General features: G+C 45.6%; 1 protein-coding gene across 1 annotated transcript in view; it reads left to right on the forward strand.

The window, feature by feature from the left end:
- UBA3 (ubiquitin like modifier activating enzyme 3) overlaps positions 1–18,176 on the forward strand; it is a gene marked incomplete in the record, with an annotated part of 304,856 nt that overhangs the window by 16,946 nt on the left and 269,734 nt on the right. The window contains 1 exon segment of the mRNA XM_053720683.1: positions 11,653–11,773. Within this exon segment, the coding sequence (XP_053576658.1) occupies positions 11,653–11,773 (121 nt within the window).

Here is an 18,176-nt window from a genome sequence, read left to right on the forward strand (position 1 = left end):
ACTGAGAGACTGACACTGTGACACACACACACGCCTATACTGAGAGACTGACACTGTGACATACACACACGCCTATACTGAGAGACTGACACTGGGACATACACACACGCCTATACTGAGAGACTGACACTGTGACATACACACACGCCTATACTGAGAGACTGACACTGTGACATACTCACACGCCTATACTGAGAGGCTGACACTGTGACACACACACACGCCTATACTGAGAGACTGACACTGTGACATACACACACGCCTATACTGAGAGACTGACACTGTGACACATGCCTATACTGAAAGACTGACACTGTGATACACACATGGCTATACTGAGAGACTGACACTGAGACACACGCCTATACTGAGAGATTGACAATGTGACATACACACACCCCTATACTGAGAGACTGACACTGTGACATACTCACACGCCTATACTGAGATACTGACCCTGTGAGACACACATACGCCTATACTGAGAGACTGACACTGTGACACACGCTTATACTGAGAGACTGACACTTTGACACACACACACACACACACTTATACTGAGAGACTGACACTGTTACACACATACGCCTATACTGAGAGACTGACACTGTGACACACGCCTATACTGAGAGACTGACACTGTGACACACGCTTATACTGAGACTGACACTGTTACACACATACGCCTATACTGAGAGACTGACACACACATACGCCTATACTGAGAGACTGACACACACACTTATACTGAGAGACTGACACTGTTACACACATACGCCTACACTGAGAGACTGATACTGTGACACATACTTATACTGAGAGACTGACACACACACACCTATACTGAGAGACTGACACTCTGACACACGCTTATACTGAGAGACTGACACTGTGACACACACGCCTATACTGAGAGACTGATACTGTGACACATACTTATACTGAGGGACTGACACACACACACCTATACTGAGAGACTGACACTGTGACACACGCTTATACTGAGAGACTGACACTGTGACACACCCCTATACTGAGAGACTGACACTGTTACACATCCCTATACTGAGAGACTGACACTGTGACACATGCCTATACTGAGAGACTGACACACGCCTATACTGAGAGACTGACACTGTGACATGCACACACGCCTATACTGAGAGACTGACACTGTGACATGCACACACGCCTATACTGAGAGACTGACACTGTAACATGCACACACGCCTATACTGAGAGACTGACACTGTGACACACACCTATACTGAGAGACTGACACTGTGACACACACACCTATACTGAGAGACTGACACTGTGACACACACACCTATACTGAGAGACTGACACTGTGACACACACACCTATACTGAGAGACTGACACTGTGACACACACACACCTATACTGAGAGACTGACACTGTGACACACACACACCTATACTGAGAGACTGACACTGTGACACACACACCTATACTGAGAGACTGACACTGTGACACATGCCTACACTGAGAGACTGAGACTGTGACATACACACACGCCTATACTGAGAGACTTACACTGTGACATACACAGACACCTATACTGAGACACTGACACTGTGACACACACGCCTATACTGAGACACTGACACTGTGACACACGCCGACACTGACACTGTGACACGCCTATACTTAAACACTGACATTGTGACACACGCCTATACTGAGAGACTGACGCTGTGACACACACACACGCACCTATACTGACACTGTGACACACACACACGCACCTATACTGACACTGTGTCACACGCACGCACCTATACTGACACTGTGCCATGCACACTCCTATACTGACACTGTGCCACACACACACGCACGCACCTATACTGACACTGTGCCACGCACACTCCTATACTGACACTGTGACACACACGCACACTCCTATACTGACACACACACAATGAGAGACTGACATGGTTGTACATACACCTCTATAATGAGAGAATGACACACACACACACACACACACACACACTACAACACAACATGGATAAGGAAAAGACCTGACTAATGGGTTAGCACTTCTTCCTGACATACTAAGATTTACACAAAGACATTGACATACGGAGGGAAACAAACTGAGAACATGAGTGCAAGAAGAGGGAATGGACAAAGCTCATCTCCTTTATATCAAGAAACACACAAACACTAAGACAAGCTGTCCAGTGGGAACCACAAATGTCATCCTCTTTATAATTAGAGATGCACAGAGACGCTAAGGGACATGCTGAGATACGAGTAGAGAGAACACAAAGATCCTTTTATACTGGAAGGGAGACACTGAGAGAAGCATGACCATGGTAAGGTACACTCAGCTTATTGTACTGCAGGAACACACAGTCAGGATCTATTGCACCATGCAGAGAGGGACTCAGACACTGAGACTTAAGATGCACCATGCAGAGAGGGACTTACAGACACTGAGACTGAAGCTGCACTATGCAGAGAGGGACTCACAGACACTGAGACTGAAGCTGCATCATGCAGAGAGGGACTCACAGACACTGAATATGCATCATGCATAGAGGGACTCACAGACACTGAGACTGAAGCTGCACCATCCAGAGAGGGACTTACAGACACTGAGACTGAAGCTGCACCATGTAGAGAGGGACTCGCAGACACCGAGACAGAAGCTGCACCATGCAGAGAGGGACTCGCAGACACCGAGACAGAAGCTGCACCATGCAGAGAGGGACTCGCAGACACCAAGACTGAAGCTGCACTATGCAGAGAGGGACTCGCAGACACTGAGACGGAAGCTGCACCATGCATAGAGGGACTCGCAGACACTGAGACGGAAGCTGCACCATGCAGAGAGGGACTCGCAGACACCAAGACTGAAGCTGCACCATGCAGAGAGGGACTCGCAGACACTGAGACGGAAGCTGCACCATGCAGAGAGGGACTCGCAGACACTGAGACGGAAGCTGCACCATGCAGAGAGGGACTCGCAGACACTGAGACTGAAGCTGCACCATGCAGAGAGGGACTCAAAGACACTGAATATGCATCATGCATAGAGGGACTCACAGACACTGAGACTGAAGCTGCACCATCCAGAGAGGGACTCACAGATACTGAGACTGAAGCTGCATCATGCAGAGAGGGACTTACAGACACTGAGACTGAAGCTGCACCATGCAGAGAGGGACTCACAGACACTGAATATGCACCATGCAGAGAGGGACCCACAGATACTGAGACTGAAGCTGCACCATGCAGAGAGGGACTCACAGACACTGAGACTGAAGCTGCACCATGCAGAGAGGGACTCGCAGACACTGAGACTGAAGCTGCACCATGCAGAGAGGGACTCGCAGACACAGACTGAAGCTGCACCATGCAGAGAGGGACTCGCAGACACTGAGACTGAAGCTGCACCATGCAGAGAGGGACTCGCAGACACTGAGAATGAAGCTGCACCATACAAAGAGGGACTCACAGACACTGAGACTGAAGCTGCACCATGCAGAGAGGGACTCGCAGACACTGAGACTTAAGCTGCACCATGCAGAGAGGGACTCACTGAGACGGAAGCTGCACCATGCAGAGAGGGACTCACAGACACTGAGACTGAAGCTGCACCATCCAGAGAGGGAATCACAGATACTGAGACTGAAGCTGCATCATGCAGAGAGGGACTTACAGACACTGAGACTGAATATGCACCATGCAGAGAGGGACTCACAGACACTGAATATGCACCATGCAGAAAGGGACCCACAGACACTGAGACTGAAGCTGCACCATGCAGAGAGGGACTCGCAGACACTGAGACTGAAGCTGCACCATGCAGAGAGGGACTCGCAGACACTGAGACTGAAGCTGCACCATCCAGAGAGGGACTCACAGATACTGAGACTGAAGCTGCATCATGCAGAGAGGGACTTACAGACACTGAGACTGAATATGCACCATGCAGAGAGGGACTCACAGACACTGAATATGCACCATGCAGAGAGGGACTCGCAGACACTGAGACTGAAGCTGCACCATGCAGAGAGGGACTCGCAGACACTGAGACTGAAGCTGCACCATGCAGAGAGGGACTCGCAGACACTGAGACTGAAGCTGCGCCATGCAGAGAGGGACTCGCAGACACAGACTGAAGCTGCACCATGCAGAGAGGGACTCGCAGACACTGAGACTGAAGCTGCGCCATGCAGAGAGGGACTCGCAGACACAGACTGAAGCTGCACCATGCAGAGAGGGACTCGCAGACACTGAGACAGAAGCTGCACCATGCAGAGAGGGACTCACTGAGACTGAAGCTGCACCTTGCAGGGAGGGACTCGCAGACACTGAGACAGAAGCTGCACCTTGCAGAGAGGGATTCACTGAGACTGAAGCTGCACCTTGCAGAGAGGGACCCACAGACACTGAGACTGAAGCTGCACCATGCAGAGAGGGACTCGCAGACACTGAGACTGAAGCTGCACCATGCAGAGAGGGACTCGCAGACACTGAGACTGAAGCTGCACCATGCAGAGAGGGACTCACAGACACTGAATATGCATCATGCAGAGAGGGACTCACAGACACTGAGACTGAAGCTGCACCATCCAGAGAGGGACTCACAGACACTGAATATGCATCATGCAGAGAGGGACTCACAGACACTGAGACTGAAGCTGCACCATCCAGAGAGGGACTCGCAGATACTGAGACTGAAGCTGCATCATGCAGACAGGGACTTACAGACACTGAGACTGAAGCTGCACCATGCAGAGAGGGACTCACAGACACTGAGACTGAAGCTGCACCATGCAGAGAGGGACTCACAGACACTGAGACTGAAGCTGCACCATGCAGAGAGGGACTCACAGACACTGAGACTGAAGCTGCACCATGCAGAGAGGGACTCACAGACACTGAGACTGAAGCTGCACCATGCAGAGAGGGACTCACAGACACAGACTGAAGCTGCACCATGCAGAGAGGGACTCACAGACACTGAGACTGAAGCTGCACCATGCAGAGAGGGACTCACAGACACTGAGACTGAAGCTGCACCATGCAGAGTGGGACTCACTGAGACTGAAGCTGCACCATGCAGAGAGGGACTCGCTGAGACTGAAGCTGCGCCATGCAGAGAGGGACTCGCAGACACAGACTGAAGCTGCACCATGCAGAGAGGGACTCGCAGACACTGAGACAGAAGCTGCACCATGCTTAGAGGGACTCACTGAGACTGAAGCTGCACCTTGCAGGGAGGGACTCGCAGACACTGAGACAGAAGCTGCACCTTGCAGAGAGGGATTCACTGAGACTGAAGCTGCACCTTGCAGAGAGGGACTCGCAGACACTGAGACTGAAGTTGCACCATGCAGAGAGGGATTCACTGAGACTGAAGCTGCACCTTGCAGAGAGGGACTCGCAGACACTGAGACTGAAGCTGCACCATGCAGAGAGGGAATCACAGACACTGAGGCTGAAGCTGCACCATACAGAGAGGGATTCACTGAGACTGAAGCTGCACCATCCAGAGAGGGACTCACAGATACTGAGACTGAAGCTGCATCATGCAGAGAGGGACTTACAGACACTGAGACTGAATATGCACCATGCAGAGAGGGACTCACAGACACTGAATATGCACCATGCAGAGAGGGACCCACAGACACTGAGACTGAAGCTGCACCATGCAGAGAGGGACTCGCAGACACTGAGACTGAAGCTGCACCATGCAGAGAGGGACTCGCAGACACTGAGACTGAAGCTGCACCATCCAGAGAGGGACTCACAGATACTGAGACTGAAGCTGCATCATGCAGAGAGGGACTTACAGACACTGAGACTGAATATGCACCATGCAGAGAGGGACTCACAGACACTGAATATGCACCATGCAGAGAGGGACTCGCAGACACTGAGACTGAAGCTGCACCATGCAGAGAGGGACTCGCAGACACTGAGACTGAAGCTGCACCATGCAGAGAGGGACTCGCAGACACTGAGACTGAAGCTGCGCCATGCAGAGAGGGACTTGCAGACACAGACTGAAGCTGCACCATGCAGAGAGGGACTCGCAGACACTGAGACTGAAGCTGCGCCATGCAGAGAGGGACTCGCAGACACAGACTGAAGCTGCGCCATGCAGAGAGGGACTCGCAGACACTGAGACAGAAGCTGCACCATGCAGAGAGGGACTCACTGAGACTGAAGCTGCACCTTGCAGGGAGGGACTCGCAGACACTGAGACAGAAGCTGCACCTTGCAGAGAGGGATTCACTGAGACTGAAGCTGCACCTTGCAGAGAGGGACCCACAGACACTGAGACTGAAGCTGCACCATGCAGAGAGGGACTCGCAGACACTGAGACTGAAGCTGCACCATGCAGAGAGGGACTCACAGACACTGAATATGCATCATGCAGAGAGGGACTCACAGACACTGAGACTGAAGCTGCACCATCCAGAGAGGGACTCACAGACACTGAATATGCATCATGCAGAGAGGGGCTCACAGACATTGAGACTGAAGCTGCACCATGCAGAGAGGGACTCACAGACACTGAATATGCATCATGCAGAGAGGGACTCACAGACACTGAGACTGAAGCTGCACCATCCAGAGAGGGACTCGCAGATACTGAGACTGAAGCTGCATCATGCAGACAGGGACTTACAGACACTGAGACTGAAGCTGCACCATGCAGAGAGGGACTCACAGACACTGAATATGCACCATGCAGAGAGGGACCCACAGACACTGAGTCTGAAGCTGCACCATGCAGAGAGGGACTCACAGACACTGAGACTGAAGCTGCACCATGCAGAGAGGGACTCACAGACACTGAGACTGAAGCTGCACCATGCAGAGAGGGACTCACAGACACTGAGACTGAAGCTGCACCATGCAGAGAGGGACTCGCAGACACTGAGACTGAAGCTGCACCATGCAGAGAGGGACTCACAGACACTGAGACTGAAGCTGCACCATGCAGAGAGGGACTCACAGACACTGAGACTGAAGCTGCACCATGCAGAGAGGGACTCACAGACACTGAGACTGAAGCTGCACCATGCAGAGAGGGACTCACAGACACTGAGACTGAAGCTGCACCATGCAGAGAGGGACTCACAGACACTGAGACTGAAGCTGCACCATGCAGAGAGGGACTCACAGACACTGAGACTGAAGCTGCACCATGCAGAGTGGGACTCACTGAGACTGAAGCTGCACCATGCAGAGAGGGACTCGCTGAGACTGAAGCTGCGCCATGCAGAGAGGGACTCGCAGACACAGACTGAAGCTGCACCATGCAGAGAGGGACTCGCAGACACTGAGACAGAAGCTGCACCATGCTTAGAGGGACTCACTGAGACTGAAGCTGCACCTTGCAGGGAGGGACTCGCAGACACTGAGACAGAAGCTGCACCTTGCAGAGAGGGATTCACTGAGACTGAAGCTGCACCTTGCAGAGAGGGACTCGCAGACACTGAGAATGAAGCTGCACCATACAAAGAGGGACTCGCAGACACTGAGACTGAAGCTGCACCATGCAGAGAGGGACTCGCAGACACTGAGACAGAAGCTGCACCATGCAGAGAGGGACTCACTGAGACTGAAGCTGCACCTTGCAGGGAGGGACTCGCAGACACTGAGACAGAAGCTGCACCTTGCAGAGAGGGATTCACTGAGACTGAAGCTGCACCTTGCAGAGAGGGACTCGCAGACACTGATACAGAAGCTGCACCTTGCAGAGAGGGATTCACTGAGACTGAAGCTGCACCTTGCAGAGAGGGACTCGCAGACACTGAGACTGAAGCTGCACCTTGCAGAGAGGGACTCGCAGACACTGAGACAGAAGCTGCACCTTGCAGAGAGGGATTCACTGAGACTGAAGCTGCACCTTGCAGAGAGGGACTCGCAGACACTGAGACTGAAGCTGCACCTTGCAGAGAGGGACTCGCAGACACTGAGACTGAAGCTGCACCTTGCAGAGAGGGACTCGCAGACACTGAGACTGAAGCTGCACCTTGCAGAGAGGGACTCGCAGACACTGAGACTGAAGTTGCACCATGCAGAGAGGGATTCACTGAGACTGAAGCTGCACCTTGCAGAGAGGGACTCGCAGACACTGAGACTGAAGCTGCACCATGCAGAGAGGGAATCAGACACTGAGGCTGAAGCTGCACCATACAGAGAGGGATTCACTGAGACTGAAGCTGCACCATGCAGAGAGGGACTCACTGAGACTGAAGCTGCACCATGCAGAGAGGGACTCACAGACACTGAGACTGAAGCTGCACCATGCAGAGAGGGACTCGCAGACACTGAGACTGAAGCTGCACCATGCAGAGAGGGACTCACAGACACTGAGGCTGAAGCTGCACCATACAGAGAGGGATTCACTGAGACTGAAGCTGCACCATGCAGAGAGGGACTCACAGACACTGAGACTGAAGCTGCACCATGCAGAGAGGGACTCACAGACACTGAGACTGAAGCTGCACCATGCAGAGAGGGACTCACAGACACTGAGACTGAAGCTGCACCATGCAGAGAGGGTCTCGCAGACACTGAGACTGAAGCTGCACCATGCAGAGAGGGACTCGCAGACACTGAGAGACTAGCTGTGCTATAGGAAGGCAGACACTGAGAGACTAGCTGTGCTATAGGAAGGCAGACACTGAGAGACTAGCTGTGCTATAGGAAGGCAGACACTGAGAGACTAGCTGTGCTATAGGAAGGCAGACACTGAGAGACTAGCTGTGCTTTAGGAAGGCAGACACTGAGAGACTAGCTGTGCTATAGGAAGGCAGACACTGAGAGACTAGCTGTGCTATAGGAAGGCAGACACTGAGAGACTAGCTGTGCTATAGGAAGGCAGACACTGAGAGACTAGCTGTGCTATAGGAAGGCAGACACTGAGAGACTAGCTGTGCTATAGGAAGGCAGACACTGAGAGACTAGCTGTGCTATAGGAAGGCAGACACTGAGAGACTAGCTGTGCTATAGGAAGGCAGACACTGAGAGACTAGCTGTGCTATAGGAAGGCAGACACTGAGAGACTAGCTGTGCTATAGGAAGGCAGACACTTAGAGACTAGCTGTGCTATAGGAAGGCAGACACTGAGAGACTAGCTGTGCTATAGGAAGGCAGACACTGAGAGACTAGCTGTGCTATAGGAAGGCAGACACTGAGAGACTAGCTGTGCTATAGGAAGGCAGACACTGATAGACTAGCTGTGCTATAGGAAGGCAGACACTGAGAGACTAGCTGTGCTATAGGAAGGCAGACACTGAGAGACTAGCTGTGCTATAGGAAGGCAGACACTGAGAGACTAGCTGTGCTATAGGAAGGCAGACACTGAGAGACTAGCTGTGCTATAGGAAGGCAGACACTGAGAGACTAGCTGTGCTATAGGAAGGCAGACACTGAGAGACTAGCTGTGCTTTAGGAAGGCAGACACTGAGAGACTAGCTGTGCTATAGGAAGGCAGACACTGAGAGACTAGCTGTGCTATAGGAAGGCAGACACTGAGAGACTAGCTGTGCTATAGGAAGGCAGACACTGAGAGACTAGCTGTGCTATAGGAAGGCAGACACTGAGAGACTAGCTGTGCTATAGGAAGGCAGACACTGAGAGACTAGCTGTGCTATAGGAAGGCAGACACTGAGAGACTAGCTGTGCTATAGGAAGGCAGACACTGAGAGACTAGCTGTGCTATAGGAAGGCAGACACTGAGAGACTAGCTGTGCTATAGGAAGGCAGACACTGAGAGACTAGCTGTGCTATAGGAAGGCAGACACAGAGAGACTAGCTGTGCTATAGGAAGGCAGACACTGACAGACCAGCGGTGCTATAGGAAGGCAGACACTGACAGACCAGCTGTGCTATAGGAAGGCAGACACTGACAGACCAGCTGTGCTATAGGAAGGCAGACACTGAGACATTGCACAACACAGTCCCCTTTATACAATGCATATCAGACAAATTTCACAGCTTCACTGGCCTTGCTAGTTTCTCCAGCTTCTGTCATACATAGCTAAGTCACTAACGCTCATCGCTGCGTTTTGCATGAGTTTCCTGTATAGAAGAACGTTGCAACTGGAGGGGCTGTTGAAGCTGAAGACACCTGTAGTAAATTTTGCTAATTGTCAGCCAATATGTTATCAACGGTTGTCACAGAAATATTAAAGGCACAAATTACAGAGCATACAATATTATCACAAGTGATCCTCTACTGTATGTGTTTAACCCTCACAACGTATCTCTCAGAAGCCAGGTGACACAGAGAACTGCTGTCCCATGTTAAAACTGCTAAGAACTCAGCATTGATCACATGACAATGCTGTGCGACAGGCACTGCTGATTGGCTCACTGGCAGTGTGCACTCGGGACCAGCAGTTCTCTGTGTCACCTGAGCTGGGGGTTGCAGGTTCGCAAGTGCTAAAATGACATTACATTTTCCACTGTAATTACCTTTTAAAGGGACATAGAACCCAAAATTTTCCTTTATGATTCATATAGAACATAGTTTTAAATAAGTTTCCATTTTACTTCTATTATGACATTTTCTTTGTTTTCTTGGTATCTTTTGCTTAAAATTAGGGACGTAAACTCATGAGCGTGCACGTATCTGCAGAACTAAATGGCAGCAGTTTAGTAACATTGTTATAGATTAGCAAGAACAATAAGTGGCAGCACTAGTTCCTGTCATGTACTGCTCCAGGCATGTGCACGCTACCTATCTAGATATCTCTTCAACAAAGAATAACATGAGAATGACGCAAACTTGATGACAGAAGTAAATTTGAAAACATTTTTTATTTGTTTTTACACTCTGAGTCATGAAATAAAATTTTTGGGTTTAGTGTCCCTTTAAATCAGGTAAATGTATATAATGGGTCTTTGGTAACATCGTCTGTGATGTATTGCAGATACAACACTACATTCAGAAGCAAAACAGGGATCAGTTAAACAATCCGTCTTTGTTTAGACTCTCTCCCCCTGATTTCCCTGATTTAGGGCTAAACTGATCTTCATGTAGAGAAAGATGAGTGTCAGTCTATGAAGCCTTTTCAGTGCAGGTGGTAGATGATTAGACCTTAACAAAAACCTTTTCAATATAAATTATACTGTAACTTTCGCCAAATAACGTTGTGTCATCATACCTCTTAAAGGGATATTGAGCATAAACCGTAGTATCTTGTTGCTTATATAGTTTCTGGAAATCTAGATTTACAGTATTGATTTATTTTATATTTCAGAGCAGTACATGTGAGTTAAAGATAATCCATGTCTAGAAAATTGTTTGGACAATTATATGTTAATTACCATGTAGTGCTTCTATGGAGAGGGTGGCTAATACAGGGGTGGTCCCACATTGTTACGTTTATGTTGGATATCAGGGATATACTGGGTATGTATTAGACGGGCAACAATATACATCTAGGGCATGATCTCAGGTTTAAAGCATATTATTATTAGTGACAGACTATATAAGTACAAATTGTCAGTGAGATTCTATGCTTCTGTTACAAAAAAAGGTCCTTTGTGGCTCATCAGTAAAGCTAATGTACTCTTTCTATAGTATTGTGTCACATGTCAGTTACTTGCAGGGGAATAATCAGCTAATTGTACTGTGTTCTGTGCAGAATGACTGTGGATGGTGGGTGTGGGGACACTGGAGACTGGGAAGGTCGCTGGAACCATGTCAAGAAGTTCCTCGAGCGATCAGGACCATTCACACACCCCGAGTTCGAACCAAGCAACGAAGTGAGAAATATTACGTTTACATTATCTTGTGTTTAAGCATATGAGGCCAAAGCATGCAGGATTATTAGTAATGGTAGTAAAGATCATGCAGGATTATTAGTAATGATAGTAAAAATTATATATCGGTAGTAAAGAGCATGCAGGATTATTAGTAATTATAGTAAAAATGATATATTGGTAGTAAAGAGTATGCAGGATTATTAGTAATGATAGTAAAAATGATGAATCGGTAGTAAAGAGAATGCAGGATTATTAGTAATGATAGTATAAATGATATCTCGGTAGTAAAGAGCATGCAGGATTATTAGTAATGGTAGTAAAGAGCATGAAGGATTATCAGTAATGATAGTAAAAACAATATATCGGTAGTAAAGAGCATGCAGGATTATTAGTAATGAGAGTAAAAATGATATATCGGTAGTAAAGAGTATGCAGGATTATTAGTAATGAGAGTAAAAATGATATATTGATAGTAAAGAGCATGCAGGATTATTAGTAATGATAGTAAAAACGATATATCGGTAGTAAAGAGTATGCAGGATTATTAGTAATGATAGTAAAAATGATATATCGGTAGTAAGGAGCATGCAGGATAATTAGTAATGATAGTAAAAATTATATATTGGTAGTAAAGAGTATGCAGGATTATTAGTAATGATAGTAAAAATGATATATCGGTAGTAAAGAGCATGTAGGATTATTAGTAATGATAGTAATAATGATATATCGGTAGTAAAGAGTATGCGTGATTATTAGTAATGATAGTAAAAATGATATATCAGTAGTAAGGAGCATGCAGGATTATTAGTAATGATAGTAAAAATTATATATCGGTAGTAAAGAGTATGCAGGATTATTAGTAATGATAGTAAAAATGATATATCAGTAGTAAAGAACATGCAGGATTATTAGTAATGATAGTAAAAATGATATATTGGTAGTAAAGAGTATGCAGGATTATTAGTAATGATAGTAAAAATGATATATTGGTAGTAAAGAGTATGCAGGATTATTAGTAATGATAGTAAAATTTTTATAATAGTAGTAAAGAGCATGTGGGAATATTAATAATGATATATATATTTTTTGCATGTTTTGATAATGGAAGTATATTGGAAAGTTGCTGCTTTATCTGAATTATGAAACTTTAATTTTGACTTTAATTTTTAATTATTTTCATATTTTAACATGTGTAAACAGTGTTTTTTTTTATAACTAACACTCGGCTAGATTACGAGTTTGGCGTTACGGTTTTAAAGCTGAAAAAATGGCCATTTGAGCGTAAAAACGAGTCGTGTCGGTATAGCTATACCGCAAGCATTTTAGCCTGTAATGCAACATCAATCCCGCACTCAAAAAAATGTTTTTGCATGGGATTTCCATAGCGCCGGTATTACAGGTTATGCGGTGAAGCTAAAATGGTTGCGTTACAGCCTATACCGACACAATCCATACCGCCATCTGAGACCAGTAGTTATGGATTATGTGTAACAAAAATGTTCCACAAAACTCATAACTAAACTGTTACAAAGTACACTAACACTCATAAACTACCCATTAACCCCTAAACCGAGGCCCTCCCGCATCACAAACACTATTTAAAACTTATTAACTCCTTATCTGCCGCCCGTCCGCCCACATCCCGCCACTATAATAAAGTTATTAACCCCTATTCCGCCGCTCTCCTACACGCCGCCACTTACTAAACCAATTAACCCCTTAACCGCCAGCCCCTCCACATTGCAACTAATAAATTAAACTATTAACCCCTATATCACCCCCTAACTTTAAATTAAAATTACAATATTTCTATCTTAAAATAAATAAAAATTTACCTGTGAAATTAAAAGAACCTAAGTTTAAACTAGCAATTAATCTAACATAACTATTATACTAAAATTAAAATAACTACCAATTAAAAAAACTAAATTACACATTAAAAAAACCTAACCCTACTAAAACAATTTAAGTCTAAAATTACAAAAAATAAAAAATACGAATTACGAAAAATAACAAATTAAATTATCAAAAATAAAAACAATTACACCTAATCTAATAGCCCTATAAAAATAAAAAAGACCCCCCAAAATAAAAACACCCCCTAGCCTACAATAAACTACCAATAGCCCTTAAAAGGGCCTTGTGGGGCATTGCCCTAAAGAAATCGTTTTTTTTTACCTTGAAGAAAATACAAAGACCCCCCCAACAGTAAAACCCACCACCCAGCCAACCCCCCAAAATAAAAAACCTAACTCTAACAAAAACCTACCCATTGCCCTGAAAAGGGAATTTGTATGGGCATTGCCCTTAAAAGGGCATTCAGGGGGAGGGGGACTTCCGGGCGGCGGCCATGATAGGTCGCAAGATTTAATGCTGTTCCAGCTTTCCAGGCTTATCTATATGATATCATCTGTCTACTCTGTCATGCAAGCTGGTGGTATACATAATATTACTAGGATGAAACTGTCCTTCCATTTCATACCCAGATTTTCAAAATTCTTGCAAGCCTAATCTTCCGGTGCACCTGCGGGCCTCAGCCGTAGTACAGTGCCAATAATGTGCTGCTAATACCTAACTCAGATTCTTCTTAGAACCATATGTTTATTCCCCTTATGGAGATGGTGGATGTGACTCTGGAGGAGATCAAGGCCCTGCTCGACTCTTACCAGATCTTATTTACTAAAACCCTGCAGGACGCAGCACAACTCCCCACGTGGGATGCCAACCTTAACCAAGCAGAAGTGATTAACGGAGGCGACGGCACTCCGGAGCCCCAGCAGTTATCACTTACATCAGGTAACGGAGATGTCTGCAAGAAGGCTGATAGCAGGGTCCGGAACAACACAGGAGGGCTTTTGCAGCTTAACCCTAACAACAACGGTAGGGAGAGCGTGCCGGTAACCTTCTCTGGGGATTCCCGCAAGATAGTTCCTGAGGTGGAGAACGAAGTATGCAGAGAAGTACCTGTCCTTACCACCACGTCCGGAAATACAAGGATTATTATCCACCAAAGACCTCCTGTACTACTTACCTATCCATCGATCCCTTTGAGCCCCATCGATGCACATCGCTCGCACAAGAATTTGAATGACCAGCCAGAGGGCTCTAGCGCCCACAAAACGTCTCTATTGGCAAAGATCCTGCTCGATGTTCCCTCAGAGCCGCAAGATCTAACTACATTACCCTGCAATCTAGGAGTGCCCACGAAGAGAGACTGCAAACCGTCAAAGAACTATTCTTGTGGGTCTAAGGGTAAAGCCTTGAGGGACATAAAAAATGATGGAACGTACTGCTTAACTTACTCTGGAATCACAATGCACATGTCTGGGATCGGTTGATGTCTTGCCAGAGGTATCTTGCTGCTCCCAGGTTTAACGTTTTTCAATCATAGCCTGTTGAGATGTCTGATGCTACCCTTCTATAATTTAAATTTGTTATTAATATTGTTATGAACATACTCTAGAACTTTCCATCTAACATAGGACATCAAATTCTCTGCGAGTATTCCAAGTTTCTATCCCTGGAGGTTTTTTGAGCCACTATAATACACGTGCATGCCTGTTTGCTCCCACATATTAACTGTACAATCTGTTTGGTAAGCTAAGTTTCTCTAATTTTAACAATATAGTGGGTGCTGTATACTTTTCAGTTTGTATATCCCTAATCAAATCATCTCAACTACTACTTCAAAAGGGTTGTTATGCCTAGCATGAGAATGCATTCTCACTGTTGCACCATACATTGGAGGAGCTCACATCACTGTTACAACTTAGGATATAGCTCTGATTTTAACCCATTATTACCTATTATGTTAATGTGCTGCCTGCGGCCGAGACAGCATGATACAGTGCACATTGAATGGAGGAAAGCCAGTGAGCACTCGGTATTAATTAATTGCAAGGAGCTGCTAGACCTAATAAGTATTTTAATTGTATAAATACACTAAAGCCACTTCCAGCAATGTGGTGGTAATATGCTTTGAGAATGTTACTGTTGTTGAATTGTCTGAAGTAATATCACACGAGTTTGCAAGGGGACCCCCTTACTAGGAGTTTACATCATTGGTTAACCTGACATATATGTACTCATATTATGGATATGCTTTATCTAAAATGAGACTATCCTGCACCCAAGAATAGTTTTAAACCTTGAGCTATAATAAATCACCAGGGACACTGGTATTTAAAAACTACCTATATAAGTGCCACATTTAAAGCTATATTGTCCAATTTTTCAGCAAGATTGAGGTATTCAGGCATCTTTACCTCAGTATATATTATAGCACTTACACTGATCAACGGTATACTGTTGCCTATACTCCTACTCAAAATTCCTACTACACTTTTCAATTCCCCAGTACTAGACAACATTAGAGTTTTATGATAATTGCAACAGCCATACCCGGTCCCATGGGGTGTGTAATCCTAATGTAGCCACAAGTTTTATCAAATAACCTAATAGATATCATATTAGGCATATTAGATATAAAATCTCTTTGTATATTAGGTCCATGCAAGATCATATCAGTTACTAACTTTCCCTTGCCAGGTTCTTAACATTTTTTGGGGTACAGGAGCCGCCCTCCATTGCTCAGGAGGAACCCATATAAGGTAATATCATACCAGCTCTTATGATCGAACCTTACGTTGTCCTCTTTCCCCTTTTATTATCTTTCTCCTTCTTCCCCTACACTAGCTTCTAACAACCGATTAAGGGGTCCAAGAGTGGCCACTATTTAACATAGGGGGACTCTAATCTATTCTCACAGATATTATGCTTAGGGGATGCTTACAGTCATAGAGAAAATATGAGGTAATATGTGATTTTAGTTTTTACGTTTTGCGACCGAATGTATAGTTTTGTTAGAGCAGAATATCATATAGTGACAGTTGTGCTATGTTGTGGTACTAATTTCTGTGATTACTGTTAATGCATAACTGCAATATACTTTTGATTGTTCAGCTATTTTCCTAAATAAAAAAAGGGCATTCAGCTCTTTTAAACCCTAATCTTAAAAAAAAAAAAACACCCAAAAAAGTAAAAAAAAACCTAACACTAACCCCCGAAGATCCACTCACAGTTTCTGAAGACCGGACATCCATCCTCATCCAGGCGCCGAAAAGGCCTCATCCAGGCGGCGTCTTCTATCTTCATCCCAGCGGAGCGGATCCATCCTTGAAGACATCCGGCGTGGAGCGTCCTATTCATACGGTCACCGCTGTACACTGGATCTTCAAAGCAAGGGAGCCTTTTCAAAATGGTGTCCCTTGCATTCCTATTGGCTGATTTGAGTCTTGAAATTCAAATCAGCCAATAGGATGAGAGCTACTGAAATCCTATTGGTTGTTCAAATTAGCCAATAGGATGAGAGCTACATTTGATTTGCATAAACAACAAACACATGATAAAAAGACAATGCAATAGCACTTAGGGGCGATTTATCAAGCTCTTCGGCAGGCTTTCCCTCAAGAGAACCTGCACGCCGTATTTAACAAGCGACCGCTGCTTCCTACCCTTTCGCCACCTCTTAGGTGGCGAATTTCAATCTCCCCAATCTAGGCCAACCGGGGAGATTGACAGCTCCTGCCCGTGCGTGATTGGCTGTGCGCAGGCAGGGGTGGGATTGCACACGAGCGCAAAATAGCGTTCGTGTGCAATGCTGAATTCTGCCAGGGAAATTTAGCCAGCCAGAGGTGAGGACAAGGGCGCGTATATGCGCCCCTATCCACCTAAGCTTGATAAATCGCCCTCTAAGTCTGAACTTCAAATGAGTAGTACATTTTTTTTCTCACACATTTCAAAGTTATGTCTATTTCCACTCCCCCTGTATCATGTGACAGGCACCAGCCAATCACAAATGCATATACATATATTCTGTGAATTCTTGCACATTCTTTGAGCTGATGTCTCAAAAAGTGTAAATATAAAAAGACTGTGCACATTTTGTTAATGTAAGTAAAATAGAAAGTTGTTTAAAATTGCTGCTCTCTGATTCATGAAATTTTAATTTTGACTTGTGTCCTTTTAAAAGCTAACAGAAAAGTATTGGTGCACATCCAACCACTTAAGTCCACATATTTATAGCATATTTATATATACTTCTGTCTGCTAAATATACTTACATAGTTCAAATAAGATTGGGACAAACATCTCACAATAATATTGACTAATATTTATGCTGCAAAAAATTACCTGTTTAAATTTAAATTAAAAATAGGGATCTTAGTCACACAATATGATCATATTCTGCTAAGCCAGTCACCACTTACAAGGTTTCCCACATTAGACTTGTCCTAACACTAATCAGTTTCCACACTGCAGCAAATCGTGTCTACACAGAGTGAAACTCCCTAGCTTTATATGTATACCACAGTTATATTGTCTGGAACACACCTGGGCTGGG

This window comes from Bombina bombina, chromosome 7 (genome assembly GCF_027579735.1).
Source record: "Bombina bombina isolate aBomBom1 chromosome 7, aBomBom1.pri, whole genome shotgun sequence".
Taxonomy (NCBI): Eukaryota; Metazoa; Chordata; class Amphibia; order Anura; family Bombinatoridae; genus Bombina; species Bombina bombina.